Source organism: Aegilops tauschii, chromosome 1, assembly GCF_002575655.3.
Source record: "Aegilops tauschii subsp. strangulata cultivar AL8/78 chromosome 1, Aet v6.0, whole genome shotgun sequence".
Lineage (NCBI taxonomy): Eukaryota > Viridiplantae > Streptophyta > Magnoliopsida > Poales > Poaceae > Aegilops > Aegilops tauschii.
In genome coordinates this window covers 493895610-493917057 of record NC_053035.3, presented here as the reverse complement: position 1 = coordinate 493917057, position 21448 = coordinate 493895610, and the positions used below count along the sequence as shown (strand labels likewise).

The window sequence follows — 21448 nt, the reverse complement described above, 5'->3', positions numbered from 1 at the left end:
AGATAATTTAATAATAATAATAATAATAGTAGTAGTATTATTAATAATAACAATAGTAGTAGTAGTAGTAGTAGTAGTAGTAGTATTAGTATGAGTATGTAGATAGATAGAACTTTGACTCGACGCATACACATTGGACTTTGACGCACGGTTTGGTCCATGGCTTTGCGGAATGATGAGTCATGTGCATCCAAACTGGTAAAATCCCTTCAATTCAACTGAACTCCAAGCCACCTTTTGCGACTACATTCAGTGGAATGGAAAAGGTTCACCCGTCCAGTTTTCTCCTTTCATTAACGGAAGATTGCTACTCTCGCCGTCCTATAATATAAAAGCGTTTTTTACACTAAGTACTTGCTTAGTTGCAGAAAACGGACAAGGACTTGCTTTGCCAGTTGCCATGGTCGTTCGACAAGGACGTTCACTAGGCAGGCACTAGGCACTAGCAAGTTTCATTCCCCCGTCTGCAAAACATACGTTCCAACATCTTGCTTAATTTTATACTATGCAGAAAACGGACACGGACTTGCTTTGCCAGTTTTTTTTTTTTTTTTTGAAAGACACTTGCTTTACCAGTTGCCGTGGTCGTCGAAAAGGACGTGCACTAGGCAGGCACTAGCAAGTTTAATCCCCCCGTCTTGCAAAACATACGTTCCAACATTTGCTCGTTCCACCATGCCCGCCACAAGGCCGAGGATGATGTCTCACCGGCTTGTCCTGTCCGTGGCCATCGTCGCCGTAGCCGCCCTGCTGGTGCACCACGCCGCGGGATACCCGTGGCAGGTTTGCGGCGACGACCAATTCGCGGCCGGCAGCAAGTACCTGGCCAACATCAACCTCCTCGCCGCCTCGCTCCCCAAGAACGCCTCGGCGTCCCCAGACCTCTTCGCCACCGCCGAGGCCGGCGCGGCCCCGGACAAGGTCTGGGGCCTCGCGCTCTGCCGCGGCGACGCCAACGCCACGTCCTGCCACAGCTGCCTCGCCCAGGCCTTCCGGGACCTGCCCAACGTGTGCGACTACAGCAAAGTGGCCACCATGTACTACGACTCTTGCACGCTCCACTACTCCAACGCCTCCCAGGACCCCGCGCCGGTGGCGGCGCTGACGTATAGGTTCTGGGAGTACACGAATGTCACGTCGGAGAAGGGACAGTTCAACCGCCTCGTGGCCAGGCTCGTGAACGCCACCGCAGACTACGCCGCGTACAACTCCACGCGCCGGTACGCCTCCGGTGAGGCCGACTTCGACCTGGAGTTCCCCAAGATCTACAGCTGGGCGCAGTGCACGCCCGACCTCACCGCGCCGCAGTGCTGGCGGTGCCTCGCCAAGATCATGGTGTTGTTGCCGGAGGTGTTCGTGGACAGTACAGGAGCCAGAGCTCTTCAGGTCAGGTGCAGCTTCCGGTACCAGACCTATTCCTTCTTTGATGGCCCTGTCATGGTGCGCCTGCCAGCACCATCACCGAGCACCCAAGCACCGGCGCCTGCTCCTGCGCCTGTTGCGGTACCCACGGGTTTGACGCCGGCGCCGGCGACGGCATCCACACAAGGTGAGCTTTAATTTTCACCCAGCCTGCTTGCATTTGCCTTGCCAACGATTTGGCACAGTGATCGACAACAAACAATTCAGTGTTGCCAAACTTTGGCAACGGACCAATCAGACTTCTATACTTTACGATTCATATTCTAACAAAAAAATGAAAAAGAATTGGCAAATTTTGGCAATGAACAAAAAAAAAACCCGCATTTATTTGTGTGTACTTTTGGAGGAGGTTAAATTAACTAGATGTTTTTTTATAGTACGCTATAATAACATTTCTGTACCTAGCTTCTAACAAAAGGAGCCATGTGGAAAATACTTTCAGGTTAGAGCGCCTAGAGAAAAAATGGTTCCAATTTACAAATCAAATGAGATAGCAATCCAAATTTAGAGAGAAGTATGAAGAAAAAAAATCCTCTTTCTAACACATTTTCCATTTGAGCTGACATTGTTCTTGTACATTGCTCAATTCACAGGGAGAAAATACAGTGTCCCTGGCATGGTTCTTATTATTCTGCTGCCTACTCTAGCTGCCATAAACTTTGTGGCTTGCTTCTTTTTCTGGAGAAGGAAGCGGCCACTACCAAAAACAAAACAGTCAGGTATGTGCAAAATTCACCAATTTACAACGGGAAAGATTTCAAAGGACCCAAAACGACCTAGACTATGTACTCGTTGTGACATTGTTATCCACCATTAAACAGATCCCAGTTATTTCGCCGACGAGGAGGACAATCAAAGTGTAGACTCGATGTTGATTGACATTTCAACCTTGCGGGTTGCAACCGGGGATTTTGCAGATAGCAACAAGCTTGGTGATGGCGGATTTGGTGCGGTGTACAAGGTGCTAAATAGACATATTTCTACTATATAAATTGCCAACCATCTTGAGATTTTGTTAATTGAGCTTAACTTTGGTTCAATCTTTTAGGGTATTCTTCCAGACGGCGACGAAATAGCAGTGAAGAGACTATTGAAGAGCTCAACACAAGGAGTAGAGGAGCTCAAAAATGAACTCTCTTTGGTTGCAAAGCTTAGGCACAAGAACCTTGTCACACTTCTTGGCGTCTGCTTGGAGCAACAAGAGAGGCTTCTTGTCTACGAGTTCGTTCCTAACCGAAGCCTCGACCTCTTCCTTTTTGGTACTTACAACTGAAGCATGCTCAAGTCAATTACGGCCTCCTTCTCTCTACATATTCGACATTAATATATTCTATGTCCATTTATTTATAAAAAGCAGATGCTGAGAAACATGTAGAACTGGATTGGGAAACGAGGTACAAGATCATTAATGGAATAGCTCGAGGACTGCAATACCTCCATGAAGACTCCCAGCTCAGAGTGGTCCACCGTGATCTCAAAGCTAGCAACATCTTGCTTGACAAAGAAATGAATCCAAAGATATCAGATTTTGGAATTGCGAGACTATTTGGGCAAGACCAGACCCATGGAATAACGAAACATGTCGTCGGCACATAGTAAGTACTATAACACTCATATCAGGCTAATCCAAGTGGTATGTTGCTTAATAATCTAGTGGTAAGTAACCAAATATAATGTACCCCACCATGTTCTTACAGCGGATATATGGCGCCGGAGTACGTGATGCGTGGGAACTACTCCGTGAAATCTGATTCATTCAGCTTCGGCGTCATGGTTCTTGAGATTGTGACGGGAAGGAAGAACAATGACTACTGTAATTCTGAGAAATCTCAAGATCTTCTGAATGTGGTATGTGCTTGTTGTTCGAATATCTAATCACCATTATTACTAGAGAACAACGTGTTAACCACTTAGTAGGCCACAGTTTTTTTTCTAACGAGGCAAAGATTTATCCATTTCATTAATTAAGAAAAGAGCTTTCTGGTTAATTAGAGAAAAACGGGTGAAAACATGCACTTAGACTTTTAAGCTCATGGCTACTAAAAATGGTGCAGATATGGGAGCGTTGGATGGCCACAACGGTGTTGGGCATGATGGATCCGTGCATGAACACCAGCTTCTCAGAGAGCGGCGTACTAAGATGCATCCATATAGCGCTTCTGTGTGTTCAAGAAAACCCGGCTGATCGACCGCTTATGTCGTCTGTGGTCATGATGCTCGGAAGCGATACCGTGCCTCTCTCTGCCCCATCTAAGCCGGCGTTCTACGTCCAGAAGGCTAGCGACAACTTTGGCATCGCGTCAACTTAGCACAATTAACATGTTCTTGAGTTGAAAATTAAAGAGGTCGGCTCTCTGAGCAGTTTTAACACGGGCCCTCGTACCTTCTCTTTTACTAAAAGTGTATAATAGACCAGAGCTATTGATTTTATGAAGTAGTGATTCTGAGTAACTCTTACCTTCTTACCTCCCGTGTGAAAAGAAGAGGTTAGAGGGGTCATGTTAAAATTGCTCCGGCACTAAAGTGGGTTTATTGAGTCAATGACTAAATAACATTGTGGTGCACTCGCTACATACATGCATTTCTGCTAAAGTGTGGTTTTTATTGACTCGCTGGACACGTGTGTGTTGGTATGTATGGATAAACATGTAGAGCCACCGTGTTCATTTTTTTAGAAAAAAGGCAGGAGGCCGACTTTATAAATAAAGACATTATGGCAAGGTTCAGAACAAGGTTCAACAGGAAGGCATAGATAAAAAAGTTCACGGCAAACAAGCCACGTACAAATCCTAAACGATCAAACCAAAGGATGCGTAGGCCTGAGAATAAACACATAAACTTTGCGACGGTTCTCCACGGGGGGTCATGGGTTAGAGGGTGTGACTTATTGGTTTAGTGACTTAAAAAAGTCCCTATAAGTCCCATCTAAACCAAACAGGAGGGACTTATAGGGACTTAAAGTGGGCATTTGGGACTTATGAAATAAGACTCTCAAGGAGAGTCTTATAGGGACTTATAGTTGTAATATGGTCTTTTAGTCCATGTTAAGTCCCAGGAACCAAACAGGTAGGGACTTTTTAAGGACTTGGGACTTATAAGTTGGGACTAAAAAAAGTCTTAGGACTTATGAACCAAACAGGGCCTTAATATAGGGTGATAGTGGAGGCGCGGATCTTGGAAACCATCAATGCAACACCATCAACATCCAAGGCTTTAGCGAGAGGACTCCACTACTGAATAAAGACAACCATTTAAAACAATTAGTTAGTATGACAGTTTGGAAAAGAAATGCTCAATCATAAATTTGTTACGAGTAGTCCACAAAGACAACCCAAGAGAAGCAAAAGCAATCCAAAATACCCTAGCAAACTATCCCGGGTAATTTCAAGGATGCGGCGGGGAGACTGGGAAGGGGAAGCGGGCTCCGGCTTGACAACACGGAGAAGCGTCTCCGGTTGCGCCGCCAGACCATGGATGTGGAGGAGTGAGCGACGGAGCATCAGCTTCATCTGCTCCTTGTAACTAGTATCCTTCATCGCATACACCGCGTCCTGCGAGAGGACGAGCGTCTGCGGCGGCGACACCGATGTTGCGGTGCTGGTCCTCCTCATCGCCGAACGAGATGACGATCTCCTCCTTTGCGGAGGAGCCGGCCGTGGAAGAGCAAGACGGTGTCGCCACGATCCTCCGGAGCCGTCTGTCGGTGTCGAGGCCCAAGACATGTGCATCAGAGTACTTTGTGCACGACATCGACGATGGGCTTAAATAGCCGTGGCCAAGGCAGCCGAACAGATGGTCAACCCGCTTCATTGTGGCGCAACAGCCAGAGTTGGTTTCTCAGGATGCTGCGTCCGCATTAAAGCGCCGTCGTCCGAGAGGTCGCGTCTGTCAGTGCCACCCTCACGTCCGGTCACATCACGCGGCATCAATGTCGGATGTTGCATGCTCTAAACCGGCATGAATGCGGGGTGAGAAGCGGCACGGGTGTTAGATAGAAAGCGTAGGAGATGGGGGTGGGGTGGGTGGGTGGGTGGGGCAGAGTTGTCGGACACGTGTGTGGCAGCGGTTCGGACGTCCGCAAAGCCCCTCCTCTGGTTTGCGAGAAAAAAAAAAGACTTTCGGCCCCGCTGGCAGACGGATACAGGACCGTATTGAATGACAAAAACACGTCCGGACCACATGGTCTAAACATATACGGGCGGTTTAAAAGGGTCCGCATAGAGATTCCCTTATGTCCCCCACCACCATGCTCAACCTACCCGGCGAGACGAACCAGTCCATTGGCTTCACCACAATCCTCGACGCGCCAGTTTTCCACGAGTGGGTCCTCGAGTGGAAACCAAAGGACGAGTCAAAGTTGATCAGCCGCCCGCGCAAGTGGCAAAGCCATCCGTGTCAAAATTAAGCATCTTATGTGAAGACCAAGTACCGGCTAAAGAATTAGTAATCCATTGTTTGGCAAGATGCGCAGCCGTGCCCGTGGTCTAGTGGACGACGATGTGACTTGTTAAACAATGATCCGGCCGTTTCTGCATGGACGGCAAAACGGAACGCAACAACTTGCATCGCCAATTGCGTCGCGGTGTCGTATGGGTCGTCGCCGGTGAGGTTCAGCCAAAGATGATTTCTAAACACTTGTGAAAATATTTGGTTGACGCATGATTTCGTAGCCGCCTGCCTTGAGGACTTTGACCCCGCGGGATTCCGCTCTGTCTACACGATGATACGGACTGCCACTCGGGAATTCCATGGTTTCCTAGCGTCCCGGCTCGTCCGGCAGACTATGTGGACTTCAAAGTCAAGCTGAGAGGTATGGCTAGATAGACTCTAGCAGCACGTCGAGTATACGGTCGTAGGTAGATATTCTATCACGAGTACCTACAGGTGGTCGTCGCGGCGCCACTCAAACAGAACTCACGTACCCCCTCGCGTCGCTTCGGCGAGCAACCGAGGGGGCAAACCCTAGCCGCCGCCGGGGCTAGGCCTCCTCCAGCTCCCTCCCTCGCCGCCGCTAATGCGCGCCGCTGATCTGGTCGGCGTAGGCGGCGGCGGGGATCTCTCCTCTCCTCGTTCGATGTCGCGCGGCGCGGGACGACGGATTCAGCGATGGCGCCATCCTGATCCAAGCCACGGCGGCGCAGCGGCACTTGGCGGCGCGGGTGGAGTTTGGCTGGGCGTGATGTGGTGATCGGCTGGGTGTGATCAGAGGATGGTGGTGGGGCTGGGCATGGCCGACAGTGGCGGCGGCGGCGTCCGGCCTGGATCCGGTCTTGGCGGTTGCGATGGCAACGACTGGCCCGGATCCGGCCATGTTGGTGGCGGCGTCCCCTTCATCAGGGATGACGGGCCAGGTGATGGGTCCTTGTGGCGGCACCGTTGGCAGCGGATCTTGGGATCCCGTTTCCGTGCTCGTCGCAGGACGCGCATGGCGGCCGGAGCTTCCTCCGGCGTCGACGGCGCTTGAAGCGGGATCGCGGCGGCGGCTGCCGTTGTATGGGCGACGACAGCGGCTGGCGCGACGGTGGGTGCTCCCTGTAGCACCCGGAATCAGGGCTGCGGCCCCTCTTCATGAACGTCGGCGGACTCCGGGGTCATGTGGCCGACTCAAGTCTGGATCTCGAGGTGGTGACGGCCTTCTGAGGCTGGTGGTGGTATGGGACGTCCCTTCCATCAACAGATCGGGTTCAATGCGGCTCAGCAGGTGATACATGTGACTCTTTTGGAGTTGACAGGCAATGCCTGTCGCCGGCAGGTAAAGCCACCGGTGGATGCGCTACCGGCGAATGTTATGCACGGCATCTTATGTGGAGACGTCAAGTCATGCCTGCTATCGGCAGGTGATGCACGGTGGCTTTGGTGGAGGGCTCATGTTTAGCCTGGTGTTGTTGGATCGAAGGTGGTGCGGCAGTAGCAGGAGGCAGGCGGTATGGGACATCTTTGTCTTCCATTGTCTTCTCCAGAGGTATCCGGCTATCGAGGCGTCGGTAGACGGATAAGGGCGGATGGTACAGGAGGCTTCATCGATGATTTTATGCACTTCGGTGGAAAGACAAGATCTCAGATCGGGCTATGTCGTTGCGCGCCTCCGTCGTGTCCTTGTTGAAGGTGATGAATTGAAGCTTGGCATTGGGGATGAGAATCTCAAGTTCAACTTTGTGGTGGACTCGCCATCATCGACGCACGTGCGGCGATTCCTTCTCGAAGGCATAGCCTAGGAGTTGTGTATTTTTTATCTCTGTTGTGTCTTGTAACATAGGGTTAGTGACTATCTGGGGAAATTACTGCCGCGAGGTATTCGGCCTTAGGGTTAGTTTTTCGTCTTATTTCCGAGTTGAGTTTGTTCGGCTGCTGGATTTTGCGTTTTTAATAATATATGGTTGCATGCATGATTCTGATGCAGAGGCCGGGGTTATCTTCCTTTTCAGAAAAAAAATCAACTCTAGCAACGATATCGTATCTGTTCGAGTATAATGTCCGTCCGCCACTCACAGTTCATACTTTTAGTTGCGTTGATTAGTGCATGAAGATTAACATGATACCAGCCGCAAGTTTCTATACCTAGCTCCACCATCGTTTCCGCGCCGTGCCGCCTCCGGGGAGGTTGATCTCTATGATCTCCACCGAGGGCTGTGCGACCCATAGCTAGGATTCGTTTATCGATTATGTTGATTGGCTGTCCTAAAGAGTCTTTTTCTGATTCATTGATCAAGTAAGTATCGACGTGAGAGAGAGTGTTGGAGTATAATGTCCGGCCCTCCCTTACAGCTCGAACTTTTGGTTATGTTTGACTAATGTATGAAGATTAACAATATCGAAGCGACTGTCATAATAACCATCTGTGTGAGTTGTGACAATCACAATCAAAATGAAAAACGCTCTAGTAAAGTTGTCGTACGTCTGTCGAACTGCATAATTTATGAAGCGTGATTCAAACTGAGCGTGCAAGCTTCCATATTTGGAGCTTGGGGACGATGATATATAGTGGACTCAATCTGCAACCCGTGAATGGCAGAGCCACTTTTCCACTGAAGAGTGTCAATTAATAGCTTCCGCCGCGTTTCGCACACCGTAGCCTTTATATTATTATGAAGGGCATTCCATAGCACGGATGGTAATCGATATTATGAAGAATTTGCTAGAGTGTTTTAAATCGATCACCTCGTTGTGTTTCTACCTGAATGCTAATAACAAACAAAAAAATAGGTAGATGGCTAATGTATACTACTACTTTCGATTCATAATAAGTGTCGCAGTTTTAAACTAAGGTTGAAATAATCTTAGTTGAAAACAACTTTAGTTTAAAATTGTGACATTTATTTTGGATCGAAGGGAGTAGAAGCTATTTCATTTGTTGAACGAAATAGTCATTAGATCTACCTTCATTTTTTGTCGATGTTATCAAATTTTGTATCTCAGCCCCCCGCCGATGGGAGGGATCCCTTTCTCGTTGTTGTTAGATTATGCATCTTGGTTGGGTCTGTGTGGCGGCGGTGATGTCTCTCAGTAGGAATAATGTCTCTCATATACTATCCGCGTGCCGATGGCGCGTTCGACAGGCATGTGGAGGTGTGTCTCCATCGGATCTCGCGGGATTCGGTTGGAGCTGGTCTTTGGTGGATCTGTTTGGATCTGGTTTTTGTTCGTCTTTGTGTACATGTTTGATATTCTGATCTACAACTTTCTTGCTTGGCAATGGTTGTTGCTTTGGTGTGTTGGTCCTACAAGGCCTTAGCACGACGACTTTCTAGTTGTATACTATAACAAGGTTTGATTGGCTCCGGTGAGGTAGGGGTGATGACAACGGCATGCCTTCGGCTTGCTACAATGCGTGTAGTCGTCGCTAGGTGGTCCATGGATCTGATTGTAATTTTTATTACCTGTAGTGTTCTTGTACCATCAAGATTGAAGATGAATAGATTAAAAATTTCTCTTGCAAATAAAAAAGAATACACTGATACTTTTTTTTTTTGCGGGAAAGCCCTCAGCTCTATTCATCAGCAAACAACATTATAAAGAACACCTTGGGAAGATAAAAATTACAACGCAGACCCTGGAGGCCCGGTACTTATACTTGATTCAACTTTTGTAATGTAGAAACACCAATTACAACGTAAACATTGCCTTCTAAAACGTAATAGTGAGACACTTAAGTGTCAAATGTAGTGTATCTGACAAACGGTAATCATGTGATAGATCATTAAATGGGGTAAAAGCTGGCAACCCTTTCCCTAAATGTGGTAAATAAAGAACCAGCAAGCTAAATGGAAAAATCCGGATTAAAAACTGTTCAATGAGATAATTGGTGAAAAAATGTTAAATCAAGGAAAATTAAACATCCAGCTGCTACATGTAAACGTTGACAAATTAAGCACGACCCTTCCTAGTTTTCTTTGAACATCAGTACAGACACAAGCACTCATATACACACACGTACACCTTACCCCTATGAGCACCTTCGAAAGACTGAGCCGGCATATCATCTTGGGATTTACGAAGTCACCGTAGGCGCCTCATCGTCGACGAGAACGTCTCCTCCCATTGAATGCACATCGCCGGAAATCCTGAAATAAATCCAAAAATAAATGTGAGCATCAGGATTGAACTCCGATGGGTTAGGGATACCACAGTTTCTCTAACCGTCCAACCACAGATTGGTTCGACGACCCTCCTAGTTGCACTGAGTGGATGGCGGCTTCCGGTGCCAACTGCCATGGTCGGCAACTTGTGAGTGCTATTAAATTTTACCCCTCTTCAAAAGCTACATCCTCCTACCGTGCTGCTCAATGGCGGCCCACCGTCTAGCCCTGTCTGTGCTCATCGTTGCCTTCGCACTGCTCGCGCCCGGCGGCCACGCCGCAGGAGAGCCGTGGCATGTGTGCGGCGACAGCGGCGAATACGACGACAAGAGCGTGTACCAGGCGAACCTCAACCTCGTCGCCGCCGCGCTCCCCAAGAACGCCTCGGCGTCGCCCAACCTCTTCGCCACCGCCGAGGCCGGCGCCGTCCCGGAGAAGGTCACGGCTCTCGCGCTCTGCCGCGGGGACGCCAACTCCAGGGCCTGCTCCAGCTGCCTCGCCAACGCCTTCGCCAACCTCCCCAACGTCTGCCCCGGCTTCAAGGAAGCCGTCATCTACTACGACGCCTGCATGCTCCGCTACTCCGACGTGCAGTTCCTCTCCGCCGACGACTCCGGCCCCCTGGGCGTGGAGCTCACCTACACGGTCCGCAACGACGCCAACGCCACGTCGGAGCCGGGCCGGTACCAGCGCGCCGTGGCCACGCTCATGAACGCCACCGCGGACTACGCCGCGTACAACTCCACGCGCCGGTACGCCACCGGCCAAGCCGACCTCGACCGGGAGTTCCCCAAGGTGTACAGCTGGGCGCAGTGCACCCCCGACCTGACGCCGGGCCGGTGCCGGGACTGCCTCGCTCAGTTGATTGCGCAGTTGCCGGTGCAGTTTACGGACAGTATCGGGGGCAGGCTTCTTGGTCCCCGATGCAGCTTCGAGTACGAGACCAAGCCCTTCATCAATGGCCCGGTGATCGTGCAGCTGCCAGCAACGTCGGCGAGCTCTGGAGCGCCGGCGCCGGCCGTAGTGCCCACGCCTCCTGCATCCGCGACAGCAGAGGGTGAGCTCTTGATTTCTAGTACTACTACTACTATATTTCACCTTCGCATTCTTTTTTCTCCTCTCTTCTGCTCTGCTCTGCTTCATATGCTGCTCTGCTCGACGTGGGTGACACAACAATCAGTGAAAACTCTTATATTTGAACCCACAGATAGTGCTACATGTATGTAATGAATCAAGCAACATCCATTGCTCCCCAATCAATTTCAGTTCTTCATGTGTTGTCTCAAATTGTACAGGGAGAAAGTACAGTGTTCCTGGCATGGTTCTTATCATTCTGCTGCCTATGATAGCAGCCATAAACCTCGTCGCTTGGCTCTTTTCATGGAGGAGGCGGCAGGTATTGAGAAAGGCAAAGCAACCAGGTATGTATGTCACTTTGTCACTCAAAATTCTCTGGCTACATTACAGTGTCAACCCTAAAATGAAACAACTTATGAACTTGTGTCCTGTGGTTGCAATGGCATCTATGTTCAAACAGACCCAAATTATTCCACCGATGAAGCAGAGGGCATGGAAAGTGTGGAGTCAATGTTAATTGACATTTCAACTTTGCGAGCTGCGACCGAGGATTTTGCAGAAAGCAATAAACTCGGCGAAGGCGGATTTGGCCCGGTGTACAAGGTAGTCAACTAACCTATCTTGAAGCAAGTAGGCACGACATTGGAGAATTGGTGGTTGATCATAACTTTCTTGCTCAGGGTACTCTCCTAAGCGGCGATGAGATCGCGGTGAAGAGACTCTCCAAGAGCTCAACACAAGGAGTGGAGGAGCTGAAGAATGAGCTCGCCTTGGTTGCGAAACTGAAGCACAAGAACCTTGTTAGACTAATCGGTATCTGCTTGGAGCAACAAGAGAGGCTGCTCATCTATGAGTTTATTCCTAACCGAAGCCTCGACCTGATCCTTTTCGGTAACTAGTTGAGCCATGATTCTATTGTCCATTTGCTCCACAGATTGAAATAAGAATGTAACATCACACTGATCTTAATTATACTATTTTCTAATTATTGATGGAAAATCAGATGAAGAAAAACGTCAAAAACTGGATTGGGAAACGAGGTACAAGATCATAAATGGAGTGGCTCGAGGCCTGCAGTACCTCCATGAAGACTCTCAGCTCAAAGTAGTACATCGTGACCTCAAAGCGAGCAACGTCTTGCTAGACATGAACATGAACCCGAAGATATCGGATTTTGGCCTTGCGAAGATTTTCGGGAGAGACCAGACCCAGGGTGTGACGAACCGCGTCGTCGGCACATAGTAAGTAGTAGCATGAAATATAGTGAGTTTTCCAGCAGTAGGTAACTAACTAACTATGAACTTTTGTTGTTCGTTCAGTGGATACATGGCGCCAGAGTACGTGATGCGTGGGAACTACTCAGTCAAATCAGACGTGTTCAGCTTCGGCGTTTTGGTCCTGGAGATCGTGATGGGAAGGAAGAACAGTGATTGCTACAACTCCCATCAATCTCAAGATCTCTTGACCACAGTACGTGCTTGTTATTTGAATATGTAGATAACATGCAGTGCACCTTAGCTCATCGATGTTACACAATTGTGCAGGTATGGGAGCATTGGACGGCCGGAACGGTGTTGGAGATGGCAGATCCGTCCATGAACAAGAGCGATGCGTTGAGGTGCATCCATGTCGGGCTTTTGTGCATCCAGGGCAACCCGACTGACCGACCGATGATGTCGACGGTGGCCATGATGCTCGGCGGCGACACATTCTCACTCCCTGCTCCCTCGAAGCCGGCCTTCTACTCTACAAACGCTGGTGCCAATTCAAGCACCGGGTCCAGCATGTCGATCCCATCAGTGCAGGCCCGTTCATAGAATTTACTTAATAGCAACAATTTCAGTTGCCAGTTCAAGCACCGGGTCAAGCATGTCGATCCCATCAGTGCAGGCCCGATCATAGAGTTTACTTCATCGCAGCAATTTCAGCAGAAATAGCCAATGGGTTCTGGTCATATTGTCTTTCGTTCATACGAGGACTACAGGTTTGCTGTTCAGCAACTTATCGAGCATCTTATCCCATCTTAAAGTTGGTTTATTCGGCAGCCGCAAATGCTACTCATTATAGGGATTTCAACAAAGGAAATTTATTCATTACTAAAGCCAAAGTCAGCATGAGTACTATTATGAAAAAAATTCAGACATCATGCTCGAGGATAAATTTTTGCGGGAAACTGGTAGACAGTCACTCATTTTAATTTGGACAACAACCATGGTTGTGTTTCCCTAATGTGTGTTTAAATATATTCAGTGTGTATTAAAGAAATGTTGAATTTGCATTTTATAAAAGTTCAGCATATATTCGAATAAGTGTTCAACATGGATTGTTATTTTAAACGTGTGTTTGAGAAATGCTCAACTTGTACACAAAAAATTTCTACGTTTATTTTAAAAAGTTAACATGTATTGGAAAATTGAAAAGGCTAAAAAAAAGTAAAATCAATAAATAAAATAAAATAAAAATCAAAATAAAACTGATAAAACTGCACATGAAAATAAATAAGAATAACAGAAAAAAGGGAAGAGAAGAAGTAGAACAAAAAATGAACGAAAATAAAAAAAAACATAACCCACATAAATTTGAGAAACATATTAAAAACATAGACAAATCCAAAGAAAAAACTTGACGGAAAACTAGACGAAACGTTCCTAAAACTAAGAGCTCCTAAGTTACGCTTTTAGCGCCCGCCAGCTAATTGGCACTCACGGGGCAGCTCAAGCGGGCCGCGGCTCGATCGCTCGCGCTCACCCACCACTAATTGCCTGATTGGTTGACCCACTGACAGTTGACAGTTGACTTAAAATAAGTGCAAGGAATTATAAAAATATTGCAGATTTGAAAATAATCATGAACTCGACAAAACTTCATTGATTTTGATAAAAAAAAGTATCAAACATGTCAAAACTTCACAAATTCGAAAAAGAGTAAGGAATTTGAGAAAAAGTTTGTGGGTTTGAAAAAATCATGGACTCAAAAATAGTTCATGGATTTGAAAAAAGTTCTTGAATTTGACTTTTAACCAATGGCTAGTAGATCGTTGACTTGAAAAGTTCACAAATTTGAAAAAGTTCGAGCTTTAAAAAAGTCCATGAAAATGAAAAATAGTTTGTGAATTTTGAAAAATTAACAATTTTTCAAAAGTTCATGAATTTTAAATAAGTTAATAAGTTTGGAAAACTTCGCGAATTTTATAAAAGTTCAAAAAAATTAGAAAAAGTTCATGAATTAAAATATACATGGATTTGGAAAAAATTCACAATTTTTAAAAAACTCCTCTCTTGTCAGTCCCACCCACTTTTACCTCGCTTACTGTGAGACTGATGACTGGGCCAGCCCAGTCAAGCGGTTTTAGGAGCCTTCCACATGAGCGCAGGGCTGGTTTAAGAACCTTTCGTCTAGTTTTCTGTCTAGTTTTTGTTTTCCTTTTTGTCTTTTTCTATGTTTTTAATATGTTTCTCGATTTTTTGGGTTTTGAATATGCTGTTTTTTCTATTCATTTTTAGTTCTAATTTTTACCTTCTCCTTTTTTTCCCTGCGTGGTTTTATCAGTTTTCTTTGCTTTTTTATTTTTGTTTATTAGTTTACTTTAGTTTTCTCCCACTTTCAAATACATGTCAACTTTTTTAAGTACACGTTGAATAGTTAAACAGTTCTGCAATATGCGTTGAATTTTTTTTATCTATGTTGAACATTTATTCAAATATAATCATTTATAAAATGCACATTCAACATTTCTTTAATACACAACGAACATATTTAAACACACAATGAACATAATTCCTGTAGCTACTTTCCAGCATTTTGTCAACACGTGTGGAAAAGAGTGGGGAAGACGCGCAACAGCTATCACTTCTAGTATACTTGAGGCAGGGGTGCTTCAGTTTTATGATTGACAAGACGTTCTTGTCTTGTATAGAGAACGTCGCTTTTGCAACGTGCGCCCAGATGCACGGTATTTCGTCTCACTCATGCAGGAGCAGTGTGTCTTGTATAGAAATCGTCGTTTGTGTCCCGTGACCCAAGTTGCCCAGTTGTAACCTTGAAGTATATCGTCTCATTTCCTGCTGCATGCAGTTCTGGACTTCTGGTCTATGCTCTTTGTGTAATGGCATAATTATACATAAATGGCCGGTCAAACACAGGCCAAAGTTCACTTAAACATAACTAGAAAATAAAAAAAAACTCTAATAAACGCCCGCACGTTGCTCTAGTATACCGCCTTGCCCTTGCCCTTGCCCTTCCCGTCGTCGTCGCCGCCAGTGAGGTCAATGAAGACGGGGGGAGGCCAAGCCCACACGAATGCGGCCTGATAGGCCGCCAGGGCAGCCTCCTCCGACGTCTGCTGCGGCGGCGGCATAGCGGCCAGGCGGGCGCGCTCCTCCTCCTCCTTCTCAAGCCGCAAAACTTCCTCGCCGCGGCGCAGCATCTGCTCATATCGCATCTGCCGTTCGCTGTCGCCCCCCTCCTCGGCGAGCTAATGCGCCTTTCGGCGCTCAAGGTGGGCCGCCTCTTCTTCCGGCGTGCAGGCGAAGTAGCAGGGAGTTGACTCAAGGTGTGCCGCCACTTGCGGAGCTGGCCGGTCCACAAATAGGACTCCTCCGGTCAAGTGGAGGCGGTGGTAACCGCTTGCGCGCGGGAGTTGGCTCGCGCTCCGGCTCCGGCTCGGCCTTGGGCTCGACGAGGGCCGGCGCCGGCGACGGTGGCGACACGAAAGCCTGGACAGAGTCCCCCACCACGGACAAATCTAGGGCTTGCTCCAGCACATCCCAATGGGCATTCTCCTCGAGCTAGCTCGCCTCCAGCGCGTGCTGCAAGGCCTCCTCGAGGGCGGCTTGGTACTCCGCCTCCGCCTCCTCTTCCTCCGGCTTTACCTACAGGGGCGGCGGTGGAAGGCCGTGGTTGATGTGGACGCCGAGGCGGCGCTCCTCCTCGTGCTCTGGCGCAAACCAACGCTCCCGGTTGGGGGAGTCTGGCACGTAGTCACGCATGGCGCACTGCTCCAGCGTGAGGAGCTCGTGCCGCAGGTGAAGCTCCTCAGTGTGCGCCCGCGCGGACCGCGGCGCCGCCGGGATGGGGATGCGATGCGGGTCCAGATGCCAGCCATGTGGCAAGTTCACATTTGGATACGGCAAGGGCTGGCGGTACTGCCAGTGCCACCACGCCTGGTGGACTGTGATGTATAGCCGCTCCCGCTCCCGCGGTGGCGTGCCGCGCCTAGCCGGCGGCGACGTAGTAGGGTGCCCGTGGGAAGAGCTCGCTCCGACGCTAAACCTCCCCTTCTTCCCTCCCTTCCCGTTGAAGAATCCCATGGCTGGCTGGATGCTTGCTGGCTGGCTAGGGTTTGCAGCTGGCTGGCTAGGATTTCCTGGTCGCCGGCGAGAGAGCAAAGGTGGCCAGATGTGGGCGGGGGTTGTGGATGAGGCCAGCCCCGCCGCACGCGTCCATTAAAAAGGACGGGCACGCGGCCATTACACACACTGCTAGGCGGGCCTGGTGTCGGTGGTCGTCATAAATATAACCGCAGGCGGTAGTTGGGCGGCCGACATGCCGGCCCACGGCGGACACCGAGGGGACGCTCGGCGCATCCGCACCGCCGCATTTCAGGCACAATTTTGAGCCGGAAATGGGTGCATGCGGACGCGAAGCGGACGATTTTTGGGAATGGGTCGGCGCGTTGGGCCAGCGTTTTTGTCCGCGGCGACCAAAACGGACGTTGGCGGACGAAATGGGCCGCCCGGTTGGAGTTGCTCTGAGCACGTGCAATACATAAAAACAAAACATCTATGAACACATCATAAACGGCTAGTACATGAACGAGTAAACTAGGGATGAACGGATCATACCCTACGGTTGGCCAGGCCAACGCGGCGGCGGCAACAGAAGCCTCGGTGTCGTCCATGGCCTTCTTCGACCATGGTGTCGACGCAGGCGGAAGTAGTGGAAGCAGAGGAGGACGAAGACGAGGATGGATCAGGAGCAGTCGCGGAGACGCTCCTCAAAAACCTTATTGTCATTCTCCCAGGCAAGATCTCGAACGACAGGGTTTCGGAGGCACCTGCTCTCGCGTCCAACCGTGCACGCGGTGGTCGGGATGGAATCATCGGAAGGAGCACAGAGTGAGGAACAATAGATGACGACTAGGTTTGTGCAGGAGGGAGGGAGTGAGTTAGGGTTCATGATGTCTACTACACAACCTTCTTCTTGTAGACGTTGTTGGGCCTCCAAGTGCAGAGGTTTGTAGGATAGTAGCAAATTTCCCTCAAGTGGATGACCTAAGGTTTATCAATCCGTGGGAGGCGTAGGTTGAAGATGGTCTCTCGCAAACAACCCTGCAACAAAATAACAAAGAGTCTCTTGTGTCCCCAACACACCCAATACAATGGTAAATTATATAGGTGCACTAGTTTGGCGAAGAGATGGTGATACAAGTGCAATATGGATGGTAGATATAGGTTTTTGTAATCTGAAAATATAAAAACAGCAAGGTAACTAATGATAAAAGTGAGCACAAACGATATTGCAATGCGTTGAAACAAGGCCTAGGGTTCATACTTTCACTAGTGCAAGTTCTCTCAACAATAATAACATAATTGGATCATATAACTATCCCTCAACATGCAACAAAGAGTCACTCCCAACTCACTAATAGCGGAGAACAAACGAAGAGATTATGGTAGGGTACGAAACCACCTCAAAGTTATCCTTTCTGATCGATCTATTCAAGAGTTCGTAGTAAAATAACACGAAGCTATTCTTTCCGTTCGATCTATCATAGAGTTCGTACTAGAATAACACCTTAAGACACAAATCAACCAAAACCCTAATGTCACCTAGATACTCCAATGTCACCTCAAGTATCCGTGGGTATGATTATATGATATGCATCACACAATCTCAGATTCATCTATTCAACCAACACAAAAGTACTTCAAAGAGTGCCCCAAAGTTTCTACCGGAGAGTCAAGACGAAAACGTGTGCCAACCCCTATGCATAGGTTCATAGGCGAAACCCGCAAGTTGATCACCAAAACATACATCAAGTGGATCACGTGATATCCCATTGTCACCACAGATAAGCACGGCAAGACATACATCAAGTGTTCTCAAATCCTTAAAGACTCAATCCGATCAGATAACTTCAAAGGGAAAACTCAATCCATTACAAGAGAGTAGAGGGGGAGAAACACCATAAGATCCAACTATAATTGCAAAGCTCGCGATACATCAAGATCGTACCACCTCAAGAACACGAGAGAGAGAGAGAGAGATCAAACACATAGCTACTGGTACATACCCTCAGCCCCGAGGGTGAACTACTCCCTTCTCGTCATGGAGAGCGCCGGGATGATGAAGATGGCCACAGGTGAGGGATCCCCCCTCCGGCAGGGTGCCGGAACAGGGTCCGATTGGTTTTCGGTGGCTAAAGAGGCTTGCGGCGGCGGAACTCCCGATCTATTATGTTCCCGATGTTTTTAGGGTATATGGATATATATAGGCGAAAGAAGTCGGTCATGGGAGCCATGAGGGGCCCACGAGGGTGGAGGGCGCGTCCGGGGGTGGGCGCGCGCCCCTGCCTCATGCCTTCCTCGTTGCTTCCCTTACGTACACTCCAAGTCTTCTGGATTGCTTCCGTTCCAAAAATAACTCTCCCGAAGGTTTCATTCCGTTTGGACTCCGTTTGATATTCCTTTTCTGCGAAACACTGAAACAAGGAGAAAAACAGAAACTGGCACTGGGCTCTGGGTTAATAAGTTAGTCCCAAAAATAATATAAAAGTGCATAGTAAAGCCCATTAACATCCAAAACAGATAATATAATAGCATGGAACAATCAAAAATTATATATACGTTGGAGACGTATCAGTTCACTCCACTGGCCAGCGCATCCTTATATAGGTAGATAGACCTGGCTTTGGGCCCATGACCGAGTCAGCGAAATGCCCACGGTCCAACGTCTCAGACAGTGGCACTTCCGTTAGCGACTCATTAATTAATCCACCATTTAGTAACCATTCTTGACTGGCAAAAATAAGGCTCGGCTTGGCTCGGCTCATTCTTGCAACCCGCGGTGCGCGCATGTCGTGACGAGGTGTGCTGATCAGGCGAGGCGGGCGGCGAAGCAGGAAGAGCGCGCGTGTACAACTGCTCTTCCCAAGCTCGCAATAGCATGTGGCAGAGCAACCCTTATAAAGGGGTCCCACTCTTCTTACTATAGCAGTATGGTACTAAACTTCCCACCACTTGCCATGCACCTATATGGGCCTTAGAGATTAACCCGGAATTATTGTCTTATATGGGCCAAAGCCCATCTGTAAGCCAACAATCCCCCACCAGATCTCGAGGCACATAAGTTTGTCGGCTGTTCCAAGGGCCAGTTCTTTTGGGTCGCTTAAAAAATAAGCCGCCTCTCCCCAGCTTTTTCCATAAGCCGCTTCTTATATTCATTGGGGCTTATAAACTAATTATGAGATAACTAATTTAGAATTCTTAAGAAAATTTAGAGACGGCTTATTTTTTAAGCTGGGGAGAGGCAGCTTATTTTTTAAGCCGCCCAAAAGAACTGGCCCCAATAGTGTTTGATATATCATAATTTTCAGTGGAGACTATTAAGTTGAACTTCCATTCATTTAGAGCAACGGGATTAGACTTCTTCGCAACTGAACAATGAAGTATGCCTTGAATTATACGAAAAAGGGTTTCCCCCGCTTTAGATTATAAAGCAATGGACCAAGCATCCAACATCACAATACATAGAGTAGTCAACTCAAAGTCATGCTGGGGAACAGCAAGACAAGCCCCAAAGAACGCTAAAAAGAAGCTAATCCGGCTCGGGAGGTGGCGGAGGAGGTGGTGGGGGCGGCGCGAAAGCCGATGCCGACGAACGAAGACCCGCTATGATGATGTCGATGGCGTCCTGATCTCTCCGCTTGCTAAGCGGTCTCCAAAGCTGTAGAAGGCCACACAATTTGTAGATAGCATCAGTCACACGCCGGGGGATCACGCGTTCTATGACTAGCTTATTACGATTACACCAGAGGGTCCATGCTAGGGAGCCCAACACCACCCACATGGATGGACGGCTAGAAACGGGGAGCCTAAGGACCTCCCCAAACAAGCCCGGGAGGTTGTTATGGCACCAATTGCCACCGACCACCTCCCGGAGGCAGCTCCATAGGAATTGTGCCACCGGGCATTGGAAAAAGATGTGATTGCAGTCTTCCGGTACCAGACAAATGGGCCATAGACCATCCCCAGGGCCATTACGTTTGCGAACCTCCGTACCCGAGGGTAGGCGACCGCGGACCCATTGCCAAAGGAAAATGCGGATCTTCAAGGGGAGTTTGATCTCCCAGAGCACTGAGAGTTCCACCGGGCCAGGGGTGGGGACAATCGCCTGATAAAGAGATCGCGTCGAGAAGCGGCCACTTGACTCAAGGTGCCAAGAAATCGAATCGGGCTCCAGGGAGGGGGGTGTAAGGCAATACACTCGAGCAATTCGTCCCATTGCTCACGTTCCACCACCCCAAAGGTACGGCGAAAGGCAATAGCACCCAAATCAGCTTATGCCACAGCCACAGAAAGCTGTGGGCGGACGCATATCGTGAACAGCGCGGAAAAGCGGTCCGCAAAACGGCGGGACCCTGCCCAACGGTCTAGCCAGAACAGGGTGCCCGCGCCAGAGCCTATTTTAATGGAGGTCCCAATACGCAAAACCGGCATCAGACGAATCACCGATTGCCAGAATTGGGAGCCACCAGATCTATATGCAAACGCCAGTGGCTGCCCGCACAAGTATTTTGCGCGAATAATGTCAAGCCACAGACCTCCCTCAGCAGTCTGAATCCGCCAAAGCCATTTGGAGAGGAGGGCAATATTCATTCGCTTGGACGAAATAACCCCAAGACCTCCTTGGTCCTTCGGCTTGCAGATCTCAGACCACTTCACCATGTGGTACTTCTGTTTGTTGTTCTCTCCTGCCCAGAAGAATCTGGAGAGGAGTTTGGTGACCTCGTGATGAAGGGATTCGTGCAGACTATAGAATCCCATGATATACATCAGTAGGCTAATGAGGGAGGAGTTCATCAGAATTACTTGAGCGGCTTTGGATAGCCACCTCCCCTGCCATGGCTCCATCCTAGGTTGGAGCTTGGCGATTATTGGACGAAAGTCCTTCTCAAGTAAGCGAGTATCACTAAGAGGAACGCCAAGGTAGGTAGTCGGGAAGGTCCCCAAACGGCAGTTCAAGCGGTTGGCAATGCGCTGAGCGTCCGTCGGGGTGTATCCCATGACCATCAGCTCACTCTTGGCGAAATTAATCTTGAGGCCCGACATTTCCTGAAAGCAGAGGAGGCGGAACTTGAGATTCCGAATGTC

At 48.7% G+C, this 21448-nt stretch overlaps 2 protein-coding genes across 3 annotated transcripts; both read left to right on the top strand.

Annotated features, from left to right (window-relative positions):
* Positions 1-646: 646 nt before the first annotated feature.
* Positions 647-4026, top strand: LOC109766243 (cysteine-rich receptor-like protein kinase 6). Its single transcript, XM_020325011.3, has 7 exons — positions 647-1549; positions 2016-2141; positions 2244-2383; positions 2471-2681; positions 2780-3017; positions 3120-3270; positions 3477-4026. Exons 1-7 carry the CDS (start codon positions 676-678, stop codon positions 3729-3731), a joined length of 1995 nt encoding a protein of 664 aa, XP_020180600.1. The 5' UTR covers positions 647-675; the 3' UTR covers positions 3732-4026.
* Positions 4027-10101: 6075 nt separating this feature from the next.
* Positions 10102-13009, top strand: LOC109766241 (cysteine-rich receptor-like protein kinase 6). 2 transcript variants are annotated; one of them, XM_020325008.4, is made up of 7 exons: positions 10102-11055; positions 11294-11419; positions 11536-11678; positions 11756-11966; positions 12079-12316; positions 12395-12545; positions 12620-13009. In XM_020325008.4, the coding sequence occupies exons 1-7, from the start codon at positions 10206-10208 to the stop codon at positions 12890-12892; spliced, it is 1992 nt and encodes a 663-aa protein (XP_020180597.1). In that variant the 5' UTR covers positions 10102-10205; the 3' UTR covers positions 12893-13009. The 2 variants fall into 2 exon arrangements, with proteins under 2 accessions (XP_020180597.1, XP_045085784.1); XM_045229849.2 differs by having other exon boundaries at positions 10180-11217.
* The last annotated feature ends 8439 nt before the right edge of the window (positions 13010-21448 follow it).

Coding starts and splice junctions, on each gene's coding strand:
- LOC109766243 (XM_020325011.3), top strand. CDS start 676: ATGCCCGCCACAAGGCCGAGGATGATGTCTCACCGGCTTGTCCTGTCC. Junction 2,384..2,470: donor GATTTGGTGCGGTGTACAAG/GTGCTAAATAGA, acceptor TCAATCTTTTAG/GGTATTCTTCCAGACGGCGA. Junction 2,682..2,779: donor CCTCGACCTCTTCCTTTTTG/GTACTTACAACT, acceptor TATAAAAAGCAG/ATGCTGAGAAACATGTAGAA.
- LOC109766241 (XM_045229849.2), top strand. CDS start 10,206: ATGGCGGCCCACCGTCTAGCCCTGTCTGTGCTCATCGTTGCCTTCGCA. Junction 11,679..11,755: donor GATTTGGCCCGGTGTACAAG/GTAGTCAACTAA, acceptor TTTCTTGCTCAG/GGTACTCTCCTAAGCGGCGA. Junction 11,967..12,078: donor CCTCGACCTGATCCTTTTCG/GTAACTAGTTGA, acceptor ATGGAAAATCAG/ATGAAGAAAAACGTCAAAAA.